This window comes from Pseudorca crassidens, chromosome 7 (assembly GCF_039906515.1).
Source record: "Pseudorca crassidens isolate mPseCra1 chromosome 7, mPseCra1.hap1, whole genome shotgun sequence".
NCBI lineage: Eukaryota > Metazoa > Chordata > Mammalia > Artiodactyla > Delphinidae > Pseudorca > Pseudorca crassidens.
Window position 1 is genome coordinate 68,341,548 of NC_090302.1, and position 20,402 is coordinate 68,361,949.

Consider the following 20,402-nt stretch of genomic DNA (forward strand, 5'->3'; position numbering starts at 1 on the left):
TGTTAACAATTATATGTATATCTTTTCTGTCTTTTTGTACATAAATTTGCATTTACTATACTTAAAACAAATATTAGTTCATCTTGCGCATATTCTTTGTGACATGTGTTTGCCTTTAATGGTCTGAACATTTTTCCATGCCAATATATATTTTTGTGCCATTCATTTTAAATAACCACATTGCATGCATTTATTGTGATTTGTTAAACTAGTCTCCTGTGGATTTATTTATAGTTCTTTGCTATCTCTACCTTTGTGTGTATGCACAGTTATTTTCTTTGGCTGTATTCATAAAAGAATTTCTGGGGCAAAGGGAATATAAAATAAGTGTTTTCCAAAAATATAGAATTAATATATAATCTCACCAGGACTCCATAAGAATGAAAAATGTATACCTGAGATTGAGTGGTTTAATTAAGTACTATTTTGATTGCATGTTAATTATAGAACTCTTTTTTAATTTGGCTTTGATCATTATGCATTGGAATGCAGATATTGACAAATAAGTAAATCAAATAGGAAAGGCAATATATTTCAGAAGAAGATTGGCCAAAGGAAATAACTAGGCAATTTCTGAGAAGAAATCCCAATAGTTGATAATATGAAAGTATGTTAAGTTTTTCTAGTATTTAAAGAAATGCAAACCAAATGAGTAGTAGAAGCATTTTTAATCTATCAGCTTGAGAATAGGCTATCCTTCTAGTTAGAGTGTATGTAAGTATAACCTCTCTGGAAGTAATTTGATGGTGATTATAATAATTTTTATTTTCTTGATAAATATTTACCATAGAAAACTCTGTTATTGGGCATTATTCTAAGAAATTAAGTAAAAGTATTCACAAAGATAAATGTACAAAGATACTTAATTGCAAAAATTGAGAAATAACCTAAAAATGTCCAACAGTAAAGAATTGGTTAAATTATGGCACATCCCTAATATAAAAACATTCGGGATTTTTTCCTTGTAAATGTGAATGCAAGGTACTTTTATAAAGAAAAACAAAATTACAAAGTATACTAAAAGTTATCTTTTAATATAAATTATCATTGAACACATGGGTCCTGTTGAAAGGGTTACTAATTCTTCTGTCAAGATGTCAGGGTTTTCTGTGTTCTAGGGATTGATTGAAAATAATAGGATGCAGAGGAGCCAAAGTTTCCATGTAGATAGTCTATGTATCTTATAATTGCATCATCTTATATTTTTGAAAAAAAAATTTCTATACAAGGATTTTGGAAAATAATATTGGGTACTTTTGAGGTTTAGTAATATTCACCTAAATTCTGGCATAATATTAAGAGTTAATGTACTTTAAATCAGCAGTTCTATTTTTGCTTTTTATTTTAGTTACAAATACTTTCCAAGACTGGACCTTAAGCTTTTTGACAGACCACAGGAGTTGAAACTTTGTTTTAGTAGACACCCTACTGGGAGTAGCATTACAAACAGTCCAGCTCTCATGGCTAAGAGAACTAAACAGGTCAGATATCCTTTATCTAATTTAAAATGTAAACTATGTATATGTGATATGCAGCTCATAGTTTAGACTTGTCACCCACAGCAATCATTTGAAGACCCACTATGGTTGTTAATGAATTAAAATCGATTTCTTGCAACCCTACTTATAATATTGAGGCTGAAGTTTTTGAATGCTTATGTTTATGTTCTAAGAGAACCTTGGGAACTAAATACACTTAAAAAAAACTTTATTGAAACATAATTCATATACCATACAATTCACTTGTTTAAGTATACTCACTGGCTTTTAGTATCTTCACAGGGTTGTGCAGCCACCATCACAATCAATTGTGAACATTTTCATCACCCTAAAAAGAAAGCCTGTACCCTTTAGCTGTTAACCCCCCAGTTCCTCCATCTTCCACAGCCCCAGGCAATCACTAATCTATTTTCTGTGTCTATAGTTTTGCCTGTTCTGCGCATTTCATAAAAATGGAATTGTACATATGTGGCATTTTGTGACTGGCTTCTTTCACTTAGCCTAATGTTTTTAAGGTTCATCTGTGTTGTAGAATGTATCAGTATTTCATGTATTTTTATTGCTGAATGATATTCCATTGGTAGAATATTTTATTTATCCATTTATGTACATGTGGGTGGTTCCTACTTTTCGGCTGTTATGCATAGTACTGCTGTAGACATTTGTGTACAAGTGTTTGTGTGGTTATATGTTTTCATTTCTTTGGGTTATATGCCTAAAGTAGAATTGCTGTGTCATATAGTAACTCTGTGTTTAACCTTCTGAGAACTTATCAGACTGTTTTCCAAAGTGGGTACACCATTTAAAATTCCCACCAGCAGTCGGAATTTTACCACATCCTTGTTAATTCTTGTTATCTTCTGTCTTTTTGATTATAGCCATCCTAACGTATATGAAGTGGTATCTCATTGTGATTTTGATTTTTCCTCATGGTTAATGTAAATATATTTTCTACTAAATATTACATTCTAAGGGGAGTTAACTTAGGACAGCCTAGACATCTTGTTTTAATACTATATCTGATGTAGGTATAAAGAGTTAAACTATGGTTAGGTGTGAGTTAAAATTGAACATCCTTTATACATATACTGATATTTTGGGGGTCTACAAAACATGGGAAATTTCAGAATGAAATTCTTAGTTCAGGTTTTACCAATTCATGTACAGTCCCTCAAATCCTAGGGGTAACCTGAGGTGATCCTCAATCCCATATAGTATACAATTCTCTCAGTGTTGTCTGAGGGGAATTTTTTTTTAACCATTATCAGCTTAATAAAGGCAAGTTTTTTTAATGTGACAATTTTGCTACTACATCTTTAAATCTCATTTTCACCAGAATTTTTTTTCCAGGCAAGTCTCTTGGAAATAGAGCTCATAACAATATGTTTATTTAGGACACATCCAGCAGAGGGATCTTTAGTGCAAAGCAGACAGTGGCAGTCTGACATGTGTGGAGGGCTCTGTAGTTTCTGGGAATATGTAGAGTTTGATAACGCTCAGCAGGTGACTTTGATACCTTTTTCTCTCTTCCACCTAAATCAGAATGAAAATCAGAACTAGAAAACATGCCATAAAACTGTTAGGTAGGAAGATCTGTGATCTTTCTCAGACTATGTTGCCTGCAAAGGAATAGGTCTTTTTAACGAATCGGTCAGTGAAGGAATTAACACAGAAGGTAGAGTGGAAATCTTGGTGGGGAATAGCCTAGGGCATCTTAAACTTTTTATCAGGGGGAAGAGTGAGAAGACTCTGACTTTTCAAGAATGATTCTATAGAACTCTAAGCTATAAATGAAATCCCTTTCATTCATCAAACATATGAGTGCCTTCTGTGTGAGGGGCACTTAGTTACCCATTGTATTATAATAATATGAATGATCTCTGCTTTTAAGGAGTTTCTAGTCTATTAGGAGACACCTGCTTGCCAAATAGTTAAAATACAGTATAAAGTGCTTCTATTTCTAGAAAGAACCATGGGGCACTAAGTAGGAAGCCATTCACAAAAGCAAAACTATGAAATGCTTGATTTTAGAGTCAAATTTTACATTAAATTCCTCTCTTCCTTTTACTTCTCACTTTTCCTGTCATACTAATGAATTTTAGTGAATGTCATGATGTTTTATTTATTCTCTTTCTAGGAGATAAAAACAGCTCAAAAGTTGGCGAAGAGATGTTATACAAATCCACCACAATGGGCCAAGTGTCTCTTCAGTCACTGTTACAGTTTATGGTTTATTTGTCTCCCAGCCTATGTTAGAGTTTCTCATCCTAAGGTCAGAGCACTTCAGCAGGCATATGATGTACTTATTAAGATGAGGAAAACAGATGTGGATCCTCTAGATGAGGCAAGTATAACAAATTGAGTTATTGTTACTAAGATAAATTTTATTTGTATTTTTAAGAAAATTTAGGTCTCAGTTGCTTTCCAGTATCCTCGAATATTTTCATTAAGTAGGAAAGGTAAAATTGTTATCCTGTTTCATAGAGCTAATACTTATTATTTTAAAATACATTTATTTTAAAATTATTCCTTTAAAATGCAGCAGAGGGCTTCCCTGGTGGCGCAGTGGTTGAGAGTCCACCTGCTGATGCAGGGGACACGGGTTCGTGCCCCGGTCTGGGAAGATCCCATGTGCCGCGGAGCGGCTGGGCCCGTGAGCCATGGCCACTGGGTCTGCGCGTCCAGAGCCTGTGCTCCGCAACGGGAGAGGCCACAACAGTGAGAGGCCCGCGTACCGCAAAAAAAAAAAAAAAATGCAGCAGAGACTGACTTCCTTAGACCAGACTGTTTGCCCTTGATAAATAGAAAAAAATATTGACTTAATTTTATTCTCAAGATAACTTTATTAGGAAGCAAATAGGCCTTTAGTAAGTGGCTCTCCACTTAGGACCTGTGTCCTAGGTGAGTTACATAACCTATCTGTGTTTCAGATTATGTGTCTGAAAATGGAGGTCTGAGTTTCTCAACCTTGGCACTGTTGACATTTTGGCCCACATCATTTTTTATTGTGGGGTCCTGTCCTGTACGTGGTAGGATGTTTAGCAGCATCCCTGGCCTCTGTGCAGTAGGTGCCAGTAGGTCCGTGCAATCAACAATGTCTGCAGACATTGCCAGATGTCACCAGGGGGATAAAATTGCCCCACTGAGGTATATAATATTTAGTTCCTATCCTCAAATGGTTAATTTGACAGTTAAATCAGTTAATGTACATAGTATGCCTAGACGAGTACCTGGCTGATGGTAAGCGCTCAGTGTACAGTGTGCTACATCTCTTACGCCTCAGAACCATCCTCACAGATAGGTAGTGGTATTATCCAACTAACGGTTGAAGAAACTGAGTTACTTATTTAGCTCTTCTCGTTGCTGTTTTTCCCTTTAAAAGTTACTTCTGGTGTTAAAATAACTAAAATGATTATTTAGAACCGGATTAGAATTTAAAATGAAGTTGGAATAAAAATTCAGAGTAATGGGTGTTTGGGGAGAAGGAGAGAGCACCAGGTTAGAAGAGAAATGAGATTGAGGAGGGGCACATTATAGGCTTCAGCAATAACTGTAATTTTCTCCTCTTATAAAATAAAAAAGATCTGAAACTGATAAAGCATGTACGTTATTAAGATTTGATAATGCTTGTGAGCACACTAAAACTCATTTTTCTCTAAGTATTATCTGTATGTTTTAAAAAACTTTTCAAATGAAAAGATAAAGTTATAAAACAAGTAAAATATCCATTCTCACATTTGATTACATTTTCTCTCATCTGATGTTAATAAAACTATTTGGAGGGCTTCCCTGGTGGCGCAGTGGTTGGGAGTCCGCCTGCCCATGCGGGGGACGCGGGTTCGTGCCCCGGTCTGGGGGGATCCCACATGCCGCGGAGCAGCTTGGGCCCATGGGCCATGGCCACTGGGCCTGTGCGTCTGGAGCCTGTGCTCTGCAACGGGAGAGACCGCAGCAGTGAGAGGCCCGCGTACTGCAAAAAAAACTATTTGGAAATTAAAAGTGCTTGATCAGAATTAGTGTGTTGTACCTCATACATTTTAATGTTTTAAAAAACTTATTCTGATAGAGATATATCTAAGATAATATATCTAAGATAATATATCTAAGATATATTTTAAGATGTGCTTTAACTTTGTGCAAGCACAGAATATTTTTAATGTGCTTTAAAATATGCTCTATGAGAGAGCTAGTATTAATTTTGTTACTGCACTCTAAACTCAAAGCACAATACTTGATTAAGTTTCCTTGATAAGTTCATAAGACAAATTGCCTGAAAAGTAGTCTCCTCTATAGATATTAAGGTTCTAAGGTAGTCTTTGTTACAGGTAATTACATTCTCCTGTTTTCTAACATGAGCAATTATGACTCGTAAGCTAAAAAAGTCTTTTAGACTTTTTTCCCAATAAACACTCAGATAGGAGGCTTAAAAATTTGGAGGTTAATTTGTTGTATTCCTACTTCTAACAAGTTATATCGACAGATTTGTAGTCACCTGAAGTAATTACATCTCTACAACTGGAAGAAAGAAATGTTTCTTCATTTTAAAACTTAAGGATGCATATTTGCTTGGCATACTTGATGCATTTTATTTGTTTATTGATTACACATAGAATAGCACATTAAAATTTTCACAGTATTTTTATGTACATTATTTCCTTTGGTATTCCCAGCAACTCTATATTTTACAAAGAAAGAAATTTGAAACTTAGATGAAATGACACACACATAAGGCCACCTAGCAAGGAAGTGGTTTTGATTTTTAGGTTCATACTCCATTAGAACCCACTGTCTCATTCATATGCTTAATGTTTTGACAGCTTTGTGTTCTACATGTTATGTTTGCAGAAGTTGTAATAACGTAGATTTTTAAATACAACTAGTAGAGACCCAGAAATAGCATATGCCATGTAGGCTAAATTAAAGTTAAAATGCATAATGTGTTTTGCTTTTAATACTATTTATTAAATTTTTAATGGAAATGAAATGTTTGTGTCAAGCTTATCTTACTTTGTCTCATCAGTCTATTCATATACATATTGTTGTACATTGCTGAGTAACAAACCACCCCAGAACTTAGTGGCTTAAAATAACCATTTTATTAAATCTTACTATTTTATTTGCTGAAAATCCAGGAAGAATTTGCGGTAATTTTTCTGCTCCACATTGTATTACTTAGAATCACTTGGTTGTAATCAGTTGCTAGCTGGTCTGGTCTAGAAGGTCCAAGACAGCTTAACTCACATGCAGCCAGGTACCTTGGCAAGGTTATCTGGAAGGCTGGGCTCAGGTGGACCCCTCTTCCTCCATGTAGTCTCAGACCTCTCCATGTGGTGCTTGGGCTTTTCTCATGATAGCTTAGCACTCCAAGAGCATTTGTTTCAAGAGGAAGTGGAAAGTGACCTTTCTTAAGGCTTAGGCCAGGAAACTGGTACAGTTGTCACTTCAGGCAAATTCTATTGGTCATGTAATCTCAGAGGCTTTCCCCCTCAATTAAGGGGAAGGGACATAGACTTCTCATGGGAGGAGCAGCAAAGAGTTTGTGGCCATCTTTTATCTAACATAGATATCCAAAAGGTATCATGTTGTAGGCAACAAAATACTGCAATTAAAAAATTATATCCCTGGCATTATTACTGTTTCTTTAGTTTGATGGCTGGCTCTTATACCGGTAAGCCTGGAAGTTTGGAGGAATAGTTTGTAGACTTCAGAATAAATTAATTGTCGAGAATGGTTTTGGAAAATTTTAGATTAATCCCAGTTTGACATAGAAAGTGATTTACTTGTTCATGACTCGTAGAATCTTAGAATTGAATAGGACCTCAAGATATTTTAGTAAAACTTCAACCTAAACCTGAGATGTTGAAAGTCTGTAATATATGGGACCTTGCCTATGCTTGAGTTGGCTTTGTTAGAAAGTTTGTGTTTTATGCTGAGTTCAGTTCCACCTCCCTGCGGCTTTTTTGGGACTGCAGAAGCTGTTTGCTGCTTCTTTCAAGTGACAACTCTTCAGATATTTGAAGAACTCTTGTGCCACATTCTTCTTAATCGCGTCATACATCTTACCTAGTTCTCCCATTTGTTCCTAATTTATGTAGTTTCCTAACACTTCTTTAACCTAGTCATTTATGAAGTTACTCTAACAGTTTCTGAACTCCTCTGCTCCTAAATTAAACTTTACATTTCTAGCTTTAGAGTACTCATCTTTATGATCCTCTGCCTCTTCACATCTCTTTCCCTACTTCATCTCTTGAATAAAATACCGTTTCTCAAATCTATTTACTTTCCCCTTTAGTAGAGAGTGCAGCTTGGCTTTATGGTACTCACAGTTGTTAAACAGCTCTGTTATAAACAGAGGACATTTTACAAGTCCCAAGAAGAGTATCTTTTTTATGTATCTTTTCTTATTCTCAGATTAAGCTCTAGTAGTCTTTGGCTGCCTTGTTCACTGCTTTTGTAAACTGGCTCACCTCTTTGCCAGGGATCCATGAGATTCCTGTTTCATTCTTCATGGTTTCTACTGTTGTCTTCCAAATGTGATATTCTAACTTTTAGGAGTTCCCCATTGAGTCGTCCTCTTCTGATCAAATTTAGCCCTCTTCAGTAAACACATATTCTCAGAAAAGCCTTTGCTAATAATATTACAGTGTTTTTAACTTTCTTCTCATACTTTTTTTAAGACACGGGTTCATAGAATTATTTTTGTTATGTAGGCATTCTGGAGATGCTGCTTTTAATTCCTTTGGCATAAAATATAGAACATGATTTGGGAGAGAGCTATTTTAATCATGCTTGATTTTAAAAATGAATTCCTTCTCATATTATAGAAAATAATAGTTGTTTTCTTTGTGTAAACTTAGTTACTGAAACAAACGGCACACGTGCCCATAGGTCTTATGTGGAAAAGTTAATAATGCTGGTACTTCCATTGATGAATACTTTTAAAAAATAGTTTACCGAGACTCTCAAACCAGAACAAAGGAGAAAATAGTAGTAACTGTTGCTTAATAACTTTGAAAAGAAGAATTGAGTAAAGTCATTTAAAAATCTCTACAAGTCACAGACTAATATGCTAACTATTAATGCTTTGATGTTATTTTTTGTTAGGTGTGCTATCGAGTAGTAATGCAGCTTTGTGGACTTTGGGGTCATCCTGTCTTAGCAGTGAGAGTTTTATTTGAAATGAAAACTGCTAAAATAAAGCCAAATGCTATTACTTACGGCTATTATAATAAGGTAAGTAGGATTGACATTAGGCAATATATGCTGCTTATTAAGATTGATAAATTTATTATGCCTTTTATTTAAGAAACTTTTTAGACGTTTTGGGGTAGAATTCTTTTTGTATATATTATATGTGTATGTATTTTTTAAAAATTCAAATATTCCTAATAAAGATTATTTTAACCTTTATTTTACCTTTAGGTAGTTTTGGAGAGCCCGTGGCCTAGCAGTACCCGCAGTGGTATCTTCTTATGGATGAAGGTACGGAATGTGGTACGTGGCTTGGCACAATTTAGGCAGCCACTTAAAAATACCGTGCAAAAGTCACAGGTCTCCTCAATATCAGGTAATAAATGTGGTTGGAAAGATACTTTCTTGCTGAACCATAAGCTTTATAGACATATGAATTTTTACTTATATGAGGCAGAAAACGTAAATGAAATTCTAGTTTTGATATTTTCATATACTACTAAAGATAGAGGTTGCCTAGTCCAAAATTATTTTCTTCTCTCACAAATTTAGACAGTATTCTGCAACTTTAAATGAACTGTGAGTCACTCATGTTTAGTTTCAGAGATTACCAGTGCATGAGTTATTGAACTGCTGTTGTCCTTATCTTTAGCTCCTCAAAATGCCACAGGTGGAAGTGATGGGGACACGGTGAGCCACGGTAGTGTGGATAGTTCTAATGATGCTAACAGTGGGGAGCACACAGTCTTCGTCAGAGATTTAATCAGTCTTGATTCCACTGATAATCACTCTAGCACAGGTACTAAAATCTGGATTTTACTAACCCTTCACTTACTCTCATGTTAAGTCTTCCATTTTTTAAAAAAACTTTTACCTTCCTCTCTCAAGTTTGTGCAATATGAATACCTAAAAAATACCATACATAAATAAGGGGAGAAAGTACACCTCTGATTGCAGATCACTTCTCTTATTTCCTATAGTATAAAATAAACTTGGGATTGCTGTGCAAAAGGCTCTTACATGGTACTTCTTTGTGTTCGTTCATCATTAATTTGTGAAAGTATATGATATAATTGTTAGGAATTGTGAGCTGAGGAACTTGACTGTTAGTGACACAATTGCAAATCTTCTTTTCATTAAGTGGATAATATTTATTAAAGATTTGAGATTATGAATATTAAAGAGGGAAGAAAATAAGTCACACACCACGAGAAAAACGTATTCTTTGCATAGGCATTACTTTAAATGACACTTTTTAAAATCTGAGAATCTGCTGAAGCTGCTTTTACATACAAAGCTATGGGCATAATCTCTGTCCTCTGAAGTTAGAAATAAGCTTAATTAAAGTAGCACGTTGAGCAGATATATGTGTGTTGCACATCCTTCTCGTGTTTTTCTTTTTTGTTGTTATTGTTAATATCTCAAGCTTTTCTTTAAAAAGAATTCTGAATCTAATTCCTGTGCTTCATCTGATGAACTTGTCTCAATGACTGAAGTTTCCTTTTCTCTGCTCTTTGTTGCTCTGCTTTTTGCTCTGTGCTGTTTCTTGGTGCTGCATTTGTCCTTGGCTGTCATGGTGTGGGGTGCAGACAGACTTGTGTGACGTGAAGCTATGGATACACGTGTGCATTAATTCTACCCTTGAATGTTAACCACTTCAGGTAATTTCCCATTTATTAGGTTAAATTTTGCTGACATGCAAGGGTGGGGGAGAGGCCTTTTGTTATATTTTAAGTACTGTTGCAAGTGGAAAGCAATTTTAGTTTTCTTGGCTTTTTCTCCTTCAGATACATGTAATCATATACATACTACTGAAAATACCCAACTAACGCTTTATGATCAATTTGCAAAGCATATTTATCTTAATTGAAAATATGCTATGCCTTGCTACAATTCTTATTTTGAGGGTGGTTTGTAGCATCATTGAGTCAAATAGTTTTATGAGCGTTAAAGATTTCAGTATTCCAGCTGTTAAGGTGGTTTTTGCTTGCTAAAACTGAACTGCTGATTCTTGTGCTAAAAACTATCCCCATAATTACAGAAGCATGTATAAATTGGTGAAAGTCAACATAAAGCTGTAAGTCGCAATCCTGTTTGTAAATTAAATTTCTTTCAACATGTGGGAATGTTCATGAGACTTTCATTTGAAAACCACCTTATTTTATTTCCTCCTGTATTTTTTTCCTAGTGCTTATAGAATAAATGGATTTCATTTATGGAAAATCAAGAAAATAATTTGTGGTATGAAACCATTTCACTAATAATAATAATAATAGATAAACACTCTCCTTATCTCTCTGGATTTTTAAACTTGTCTCCTTTAAAGGCAAAAAAAAGATTTACTAGTAATTCTGGGAAACTGCATAAAGCTTCCATATTCCCCAGTTGGGGAAGAAACTTCAGATCCCTTTTTCATATATTTCTTTTAAGCTACATTTCAAATGACTGAAGCTCTGATACTGAATTTACAGTGATTATGTGTCTCTGTAGAGTTTCTGGTGATATCATCTGATATTTTTGGAGACTTCCAGCCCAGATGCTTAAGTTACTCTTTTCATTAAGGATTATCTCACAGAATCTTTCCACTTAGTACCTGATACTGAGTCACTTAGCTTGTTGAGGGCATATCTGGGTTTAATCAGTTTACTCAGTTCCCAGTCTATTGTCCATTTCATGGCACCATAATGCTTTACTAGACTTTCTGAGGGGGGCCAATAAAAAAAAAATGACTGAAAGAAGTCATTCTAAATAGCAGTATTTTTTTTAATTAAAAAATTTTTTAATCGAAGTACAGATTTACAGTATTGTGTTAATTTCAGGTGTACAGTGATTCAGTTATATACACATACACACATATATATTCTTTTTCAGATTCTTTTCCCTTATAGGTTATTACAAAATATTGAGTATAGTTCCCTGTGCTATATAGCAGGTCCTTGTTGGTTATCTAAATAGCAGTTTTTTTTAAAGCTTAATTCTTTTGTTATATGGCGAACCCAGAGTTTGAAAGGCAGTTTAAAAAGTGGTAGAAAGTGAAAAAATAAAAAGTGGGGGCTTCCCTGGTGGTGCAGTGGTTGGGAGTCCGCCTGCCGATGCAGGGGACGCGGGTTCGTGCCCCGGTCCGGGAGGATCCCACATGCTGCGGAGCGGCTGGGCCCGTGAGCCATGGCCACTGAGCCTGCGCGTCGGAGCCTGTGCTCCACAACGGGAGAGGCCACAACAGTGAGAGGCCCTCGTACCGCAAAAAAAAAAAAAAAAAGTGGTAGACAGTGGAAGGCACTATATTTTTTGTTTTATGTGTTTTTCATTGACATCCTTTATAATGATCCCCTGGTAACTTGCCTTTATTTCAGTTTTAATTTTAAACTTATTAAATGTTTCAAGAATAGTACGAAGAACTCTTGAATAACATTTATTTAGATTCATTCACTTTTAGTTTGACACATTTGCTTTATCAGTTTCTTTCTGTACACCTGCACTTTTTTCCCCTAAATTATGTGAGAGCAGATTGCATACATCTTGCCCTTTTACCTCTTAATACTTCAGTGGTATTTGCTCTTAAATAACCACAGTATAGTTTCCAAATTCAGGAAAACATTGTTCTACTTCTTTAATGTATAGTCTGTATTCCAGTGTTGTCAGCTATAATGTCCTTTGTGGTACTTTAACTCCTCTTTAGTCTCCTTTAACCAGGCACAGTTCCCCACCTTTTCTTTGTCTTTCGTAACCTTGACCTTTTTGAGGAATAAGTCCAGTTATTTTGTGGAATGCTGCCAAATTTGAGTTTGTCTGATGTTCCCCTGTGATTAGATTAGGTTATGCATCCATGGCTCTTCTACAAAAATTATGTTAAGTCCTTCTGAGATTATCACAACCCAGAGGCACACAATGTCTGTCTGCCCCTCATTGGTAATGTTAATTTTGATCACTTGATGTCAGTGTTCGGTTTCTATTAGTTACCATTATCCCCCTTGCAGATAATAAGCTATTTGTGAAGAGACACTGAGACTATGCAACAATATCTTCTTTTTCATCACACTTTCTCTTCTAAATTTATCATCCATTGATGATTCTTGCCTGAACCAATCGTTTTACTGTGATGGCTATAAGGTGGTGATTTTGCCAACTCTATTGTCCCCACATTTATAAGATAATATTCTTTTGAATGTTCTTTAGAAATGTCCTCTCATGTTTTTGAGCACTTGCTTTCTTGCATAACAAAACATTCCTGGCTCATTCTTGTACCTTCCCTGACTGAGCTCTGGAATCGGCCTTTTCTTCAAGGATCCCGGGTTCCTTTTAATGGGCAATAGATTTTAGAAACGAAGGTCTGGGCTCTAGAAATGCTTACTCCCTCCAGGGTGTTGTCGTTCTAGACTTTTTCAGCAGAGGTAGAAAAAATGTGTATGTATTTTAGAAATACTTCTAATTCCAAATCAGCCCCACAGGTTTTTCTTTGCCTTCCTTCATTTCACTTTTTAAAGATCTCTCTTCTTCCACAGTAAGAATCTTGGCTCCCAACATCACCACATTTACTCATTTGCTCAGTCCTACAGTGCACATAATATAATTTCAGAATTGCTATACCCATTCCCCTGTGAGAAATAAACCTAAGGAGTTTAGGATTTGACTGTTACCCCCCATGACTAGGGTATATACTCAGAATAATGTGTTAAAAGTTACACATTACATTAGTCCTCCCCCATCCTTTCAGTGTGATCATGTTATTCATAAACAATTGGTTTTGTTTGTTTCCATGTGCATTCAGTTTTAGTTACACCCTGGCCCTCAGTTTTGCTGATTTAAGTTTTTGAACTTGTAGAAGTTAATACATTTCCAAAAATAAAAACAATATGATAACCATATTTAGAGAAGTTTCCTCTCTCTCAATCCCTTCCGTCCTATTTTCCCCCATCCCTTGTAGGTAACCAGTTTTATTGTTTTCTGGTTTATTATTCCTGCATTTCTTTTTGCAAAAGTAAGCAGATATATGTTTATTTCCACTTCTTTCTTACGCAAAAGGTAGCATTCTGTAGATGCACTCCAAAAGAAACTTTCAAAACATCTTATCCAAATCTACTAATTTATAGATAAGGAAATTAAGATTCACTGCTTCCAAGTGTGTAATGGTTTTTAGTCTTTGATGTTCCTGTTTCTACTGTTCTTTGATTCTTACCATTGTTGTAAAATGTTTTGTGTGCTTCATGAGCTTTCTTCTCCTCTTTTTTTACAAGTTTAATTGTGTAAGTTGGTGGAATTTCCTTTTGACATTTTATAGCTGGACTATAAATATATGAAAACATTTATATATCAGCCTACATTCTTTTTAACAGGTGGTCAGTCTGACCAAGGCTATGGGTCTAAGGATGAACTTATAAAGGATGATGCAGAAATTCATGTGCCTGAAGAACAAGTATCAGGAGACTTGATAACCAAAACAAAAGTGGAAACAGAAGGTTAAGTACTGATGTTTACTAGCTTTACTTAGAAAAATACCTATAATAATTAAAAGTCTTATTTGATAATTTTGGTGATAATTTCCAGAAATGTAAAGTCTGGGCTTATAAGATACTATGTACTCTTATATATGATAGATTTTTGGTAGTCTCTGAATTTTAGAATTTAAGAGATCTTTAGAGACTCTGTAGGTCAGCCCTCAACTTTGTAGGAAACTGCAGCCCATCAAGGTGTTCATTTGCCAGTGTTAAATAACTACTTTGTGACAGAACCAGGACTAAACTCTGAGTCATCAAACTTGTATTCCAGTGTACCTTTTATTTTCAAATGCTCTTTCACTAGAAGTCCTTCAAATATCTAAGTCGATAATTTTCATTCGTAGGTTCCAATATAGTCTGTGTAGTTTTCCTTTTTTTAGGGGACTCATTGAGATAGAAATGAGAAATGATTTGTAGTAGTCATTTTAAGGAAATATGGAGAAATATTTTGGCTTTTTGATAATACGATGGTCTTCCTATCTTCTTACAAAAAAGTATAGTTTCTTTAATGACGTCACTTACTTTATGCTCTAGAATTATGCAGAAGCAAGCCCCTCTCCTACTTGACAAGTGATGAGGAGTGTGACAGAAGGCCAAAGCCTTAATTTATTCGCTCAGGAATGCTCAAGTTAGGATTATGAATGTTAAAATAAAGCATTTATTTCAGTCAGTACTGGCAACATTTATAGCATAAAAGAAATCAGTAATAAAATAGAGAAAAAGTATTCACCCCCACTTAGAGAAAAAGTACATAAAATATATTAAAAAAAAACTTTGTTTCTGTTCAATACTGGCAAAAATAGGAATGATAACATCCAAATATTTTTTCCCAGAGGTATGCGATGTCTCTGCTGTTGTGGCCAAACATTCACAACCTAGTGCAGAGCCCCCGAGTCCTCCTGAGCCTCCTGCGTGGGGCGGCAGTATTGTGAAAGTTCCATCTGGTATATTTGATGTCAATGGCAGGAAAAGTAGCACTGGTGAGTCTTTACATATTGGTTATCACATATTTAAAATACACTTCTATAGGTACCTGTGGGTCTTTAATGACATTATAACTTGCTAACTTAATTGTAATGAACATGCTAAAGAGCCAGAAGTAAGCTGAATCCTATAAATGTGCTAAAGAAGACATTAAAATAGTTATTTAAAGATAATTCATTTTTAAAAGGAAGGGTATTAAGTGTGTTTAGTTGTTATTTGGAATACCTTTTCTTATTATAGTGCTTGTTCTGAGTTCCGTCCTCCTTTCCTGTGGTTGATGATGAGAGAGGACTGTAGGACGGGCCTGCTATACTCATCCTAACAGAGAGGCAGTTACCTGGTCAAATTCCAAAGGGCTTGTGTGTGGCAGGGTAATTCCTAAGCCTGAAGGGAAATGGAAGAAAAAGATTCACATCACTTAACGTTCTGCACAAAAATACCAGCGGGTCTTTAATTTTTGCCCAATTATTCTAGGTACCCTGAGCCACTTTCTATTTATGGTTAAGTATTTGTAATGAATAACTCTGTTGTGTGTGACTCCCATGAATTTGTGTTTACTGCCTTCAATTATGTGTAGTCCTCCCAAGTACCCTTAAGGCATACGTCTTAAGTGTATGATTTTAAAAGACAATGAAATTGGCCTGCGTGATTTGCCTTTTGTTAGTAGTAGCTACAGTTCACTTCCCTAAAGTCAGCAGTCTACCTGTAAGTGGATCTATTGTATGACTTTATAGAAATTAATTCGCTCAGCTTTTTAAGTCAATGTGGAAATACTCCTTATTCCTAAAGTTGTTTTTTTTTTTTTAAATTGTGATACCAAGTTCGGTTATTTTACAGGGAGTGAGGGGGTAGTGTTTTGCTAATGAGGTGGAGCTATAGATGTTTTGAAAAAAATAATTGATATATATATTCTTTATCCCATTTTCCCAACCTATTGATAGCAGGTTAAAAAAAAAAAGGGCAGTTTTCTTCATCAGAGGTTTAGAATCTTCTCAGAATATTGAAATGGACATGGTATGGGGACTGGTGCATTTTCTTCTCTTTTTATTGATCTTATTTCCATGTTACATTTTTTTTTTTTTTTTTTTTTTTTTTGCGGTATGCGGGCCTCTCACTGTTGTGGCCTCTCCCATTGCGGAGCACAGGCTCCGGACCCGCAGGCTCAGCGGCCATGGCTCACGGGCCCAGCCACTCCACGACATGTGGGATCTTCCCGGACCGGGGCACGAACCCGTGTCCCCTGCATCGGCAGGCGGACTCTCAACCACTGCGCCACCAGGGAAGCCCTCCATGTTACGTTTTGATGTAGGAAGATTTGTTCTATTAAGAAAAGAGGAGGTGGTAATGAGGCTTTTTCCAATATATCAAACAGTCAATTTTATTTTAAAATTGAACAAAATGTGACACTAAATTTCCTAGAAATGATATGAGAACCAGTAAATTTACAAAGATCTTTTCTCAAATATTGTTAAAAGTTTTCAAAGCAGGTACAAACTTCAGAGTTATAAAATAGGCTAATTTAATTCCCTTAAATGCTTGAAAAATATCTCTAAATGCTTATTATTCTGTTTAATTGGAAAGATTATGATTATTAATAGATACCAATTTGGAATATTAAAAAGAACCTTGAAATCAATTTGGAAGATTAAAAAAAAAGATCTTATTATAATGACAACTTTCCCTTCCAAACTCCCAGGTCATTATACTTTTTAAAAAACAAATTAGAGGGCTTCCCTGGTGGCACAGTGGTTGAGAGTCCGCCTGCTGATGCAGGGGACGCAGGTTCGTGCACTGGTCCGGGAAGATCCCACGTGCCGCGGAGCGGTTGGGCCCATGAGCCATGGCCGCTGAGCCTGCACGTCCGGAGCCTGTGCTCCGCAACGGGAGGGGCCACGGCAGTGAGAGGCCCGCGTACCGCAAAAACAAAACAAACAAACAAACAAAAATAATAATATGAGAATCCTAAATATGAATGGGTAGACTTAAGTTCTGCTAATGATGCAACTAAAAATAGCTTTTGGTCTTGGCGTGGAAAAAATTGCATGGTAGCAAAGAGTTAACGACTGCCTGCATCCCCCAAAGGTGGGGGAGGTTCCTACAGACACTGGCATAATTTTGTTCCACTTGCTCAAACAAGATTGACCTCTGTGAGGGCTGGGATTATGTCCGTTTTATTCTCCATTGTATTCTTAGCACCTCACATAGTGGGTGCTAGTAGGAATTCAGATATTTGTTGAAGGAATAAACATATCTGAAAAAATTTTGGCTATTCAGATTTTAGGAGGCTTCTTGGAATCTGCCGATTCTAAGCGCTCCATTCTAGATCCTTTTACTTTGGAGAAGTAAGGCTTTGGCTATAGCAAATATATAATTTCTCTATGATTATGAATTTGCTTTCTGCAGGGTAGATTCCTGGCAAATACTTGTTGAATTAGATATATGAAACCCAAGATAGAAGAGATTATTTCTTTTTAGGTCTGCTATTTAATAAATAAAAATAAATAAAATAAATAAAATTTATTTATTTAAATAAATAAAAATAAAAATAAATAAAATAAATAAAATTTATTTATTTAAATAAATAAAAATTTCAGTTTAAGAAATAAATTTCTTAAACTGAAAATAAAACTCTTAAAATATAAAACATGTTTATAGATGTATATTTATTGATAGATGTGATATCTTTAGTGAACAGTACAGGTATATACAGTATATATTGCACGATCTTTTTTAAAAATGTGTGTATATGCATAGAGGATGAAAGGCAGATTATACATTAAAATGTTATCTCTGAGAGGCAGGGTTGAACGGAGTAATTTTTGGACTTTTTCTGTATACCATCTTACCTTTCTGAATCTTTTACTTTGAGTATGTGTCACTTTCAAAAATTAGAAAAAAACATTTTTATAAAAGTTACATCAGAAAATAGAGATTTATTTTTAATATTGCACTTTCTCTTTTTAGGTAGTACACCAAATGTACTGTTTTCTACTCAAGATCCAGTTGAAGATGCAGTCTTTGGCGAAGTTACTAATCTCAAGAAGAATGGTGATAGAGGAGAAAAAAGGCAAAAGCATTTTCCGGAGAGAAGCTGTAGTTTTAGTTCTGAAAGTCGAGCAGGAATGTTGCTTAAGAAGAGCAGTTTGGATTTAATTTCAAGTGAAGTGGCTATCATGATGGGAGCAGATGCCAGGATTCTCACAGCAGCACTGACGAGTCCTAAGACTTCTCCACTTCATATCGCAAGAACCCATAGCTTTGAGAGTATTAGCTGTCATCCAGCTGACACTAGGACTCGTGTGTCTGAAAACACTTGGGATTCTGAGCACAGATCTTCATCGGTGTTAGAAATGCTTGAGGAAAGCCAAGAGTTCATAGAACCTGTGGTTGATGAAAATGTAGCTAAAACTCCTGTGACAAAGGATACATGTGACAGTCTACAAAATGACAGTAATCAGTCCAGAGACTTGAAAGCAGGATCCAAAGATCTAGTAAATAAGAGAAGTAGTTTATGTGGTGGTGCTAAAGCTATTGAGAGGGAAGATGTTGAAACTGGACTAGATCCTTTGTCACTTTTAGCCACTGAATGTATAGGAGAAAAAACTCCTGATTCAGAAGATAAGTTGTTTTCTCCAGTTATTGCACGTAATCTGGCTGATGAAATTGAAAGCTATATGAATCTAAAGAGTCCCTTGGGTAGCAAGTCTTCTAGTATGGAACTACATGGAGAGGGAAACAGAGAGCCTGGCACTACCAGTGCATTTATTCACCCTTTAGAGAGGAGATCAAGCCTACCTTTAGATCATGGTCCTGAAGCACAGGACAGTCCTGAAAGTGAAAAGAGCTCCCCTGCAGTGTCCAGATCTAAAACTTTTACTGGGCGTTTCAGGCAACAGACACCCTCTCGAGGTCATAAAGAACGTTCAGCTTCTTTATCAGCACTGGTCCGTTCTTCACCACATGGCTCATTGGGTTCTGTGGTAAATTCTTTGTCAGGGCTAAAGCTGGACAATATACTCTCAGGGCCCAAGATGGATGTGCTAAAATCTGGTATGAAGCAAGCAGCTACAGTAGCCAGTAAGATGTGGGTAGCTGTATCATCTGCCTACAGCTATTCAGATGATGAGGTAAGAGTGTCTTATGTGTGTCATCTGTCTGATGTTGGAATGTTTGGAGTATTTTTTAATATATACATTATTATTTAGATATTTCTGGTCACTTTTTTATATTTTAAAACGTGCATATCCTACTTCTTTCTTGAAATGACTTCAACATACATGTAAGGAAATTAATAATGAAGAAATAGAATATCAGGACTACTTTATAATTCCACAGCCCAGTCTAAACTAACACATTAAGTCTATTGATTTGAAAGAACTAATGATTAATGTTTGATTTAATAATGTTATATTTGCATAGCACTTCACTTTTTAAATAGCTTTCACCTGTGTTATCTCTTTAAGATATGTGATGTCACTCTACAACTTAATCAGTAGATTTCATACTGCACAACAAAAACTGCTAACTATTTATTTATTTATTTTGGCTGCACGGGGTCTTAGTTGCAGCACGTGGGACGTGGGATCTTCGTCGCGGCATGTTTAGTTGTGGTATGTGGGATCTTTAGTTGCAGCATGCAGACTTCTTAGTTGCGGCATGCATGTGGAATCTAGTTCCCCAACCAGGGATCGAACCTGGGCCCCCTGCATTGGGAGCACAGAGTCTTACCCACTGGACCACCCGGGAAGTCCCCCAAACTGCTAACTTTTTATTGAAGTTCAGTTGATCTACAATACTGTATTAGTTTCAGGTGTACAGCATAGTGATTCAGTTTTTGCGCATTATATTCCATTATAGGTTACTACGAGATACTGCGTATAATTTCCTGTGCTAGAAAGTAAATTCCTGTTGCTTATCTATTTTATGTATAGTAGTTTGTATCTGTTAAACCCATACCCCTAATTTGTCCGTCTCCCCTTCCTCTTTGGTAACCATAAGTTTGTTTTCTATTTCTTTGAGTCTGTTTCTGTTTTGTATATACATTCATTTGTATGACTTTTTAGATTCCACATATGAATGATATCATACAGTATTTATCTTTCTCTGTCTGACTTACTTCACTAAGCATTAATATTCTCTAGCTCTCTCCATGTTGCTACAGATGGCAATATTTCATTCTTTTTAACGGCTGAGTAATATTCCAGTGTGTGTGTATGTGTGTATCACATCTTCA

General features: G+C 35.7%; 1 protein-coding gene across 3 annotated transcripts in view; it reads left to right on the plus strand.

Annotated features, from left to right (window-relative positions):
• DENND4C (DENN domain containing 4C) overlaps positions 1–20,402 on the plus strand; it is a 128,511-nt gene that overhangs the window by 77,340 nt on the left and 30,769 nt on the right. For 2 of the 3 annotated variants that reach the window (XM_067744482.1, XM_067744481.1), the window contains exons 16-23: positions 1,349–1,481; positions 3,637–3,843; positions 8,604–8,732; positions 8,922–9,066; positions 9,343–9,489; positions 14,024–14,146; positions 15,019–15,165; positions 18,134–19,296. In XM_067744482.1, the coding sequence (XP_067600583.1) occupies positions 1,349–1,481; positions 3,637–3,843; positions 8,604–8,732; positions 8,922–9,066; positions 9,343–9,489; positions 14,024–14,146; positions 15,019–15,165; positions 18,134–19,296 (2,194 nt within the window). The remainder of the gene's footprint in view (positions 1–1,348; positions 1,482–3,636; positions 3,844–8,603; positions 8,733–8,921; positions 9,067–9,342; positions 9,490–14,023; positions 14,147–15,018; positions 15,166–18,133; positions 19,297–20,402) is intronic. The other variant, XM_067744483.1, reaches the window with a different exon arrangement.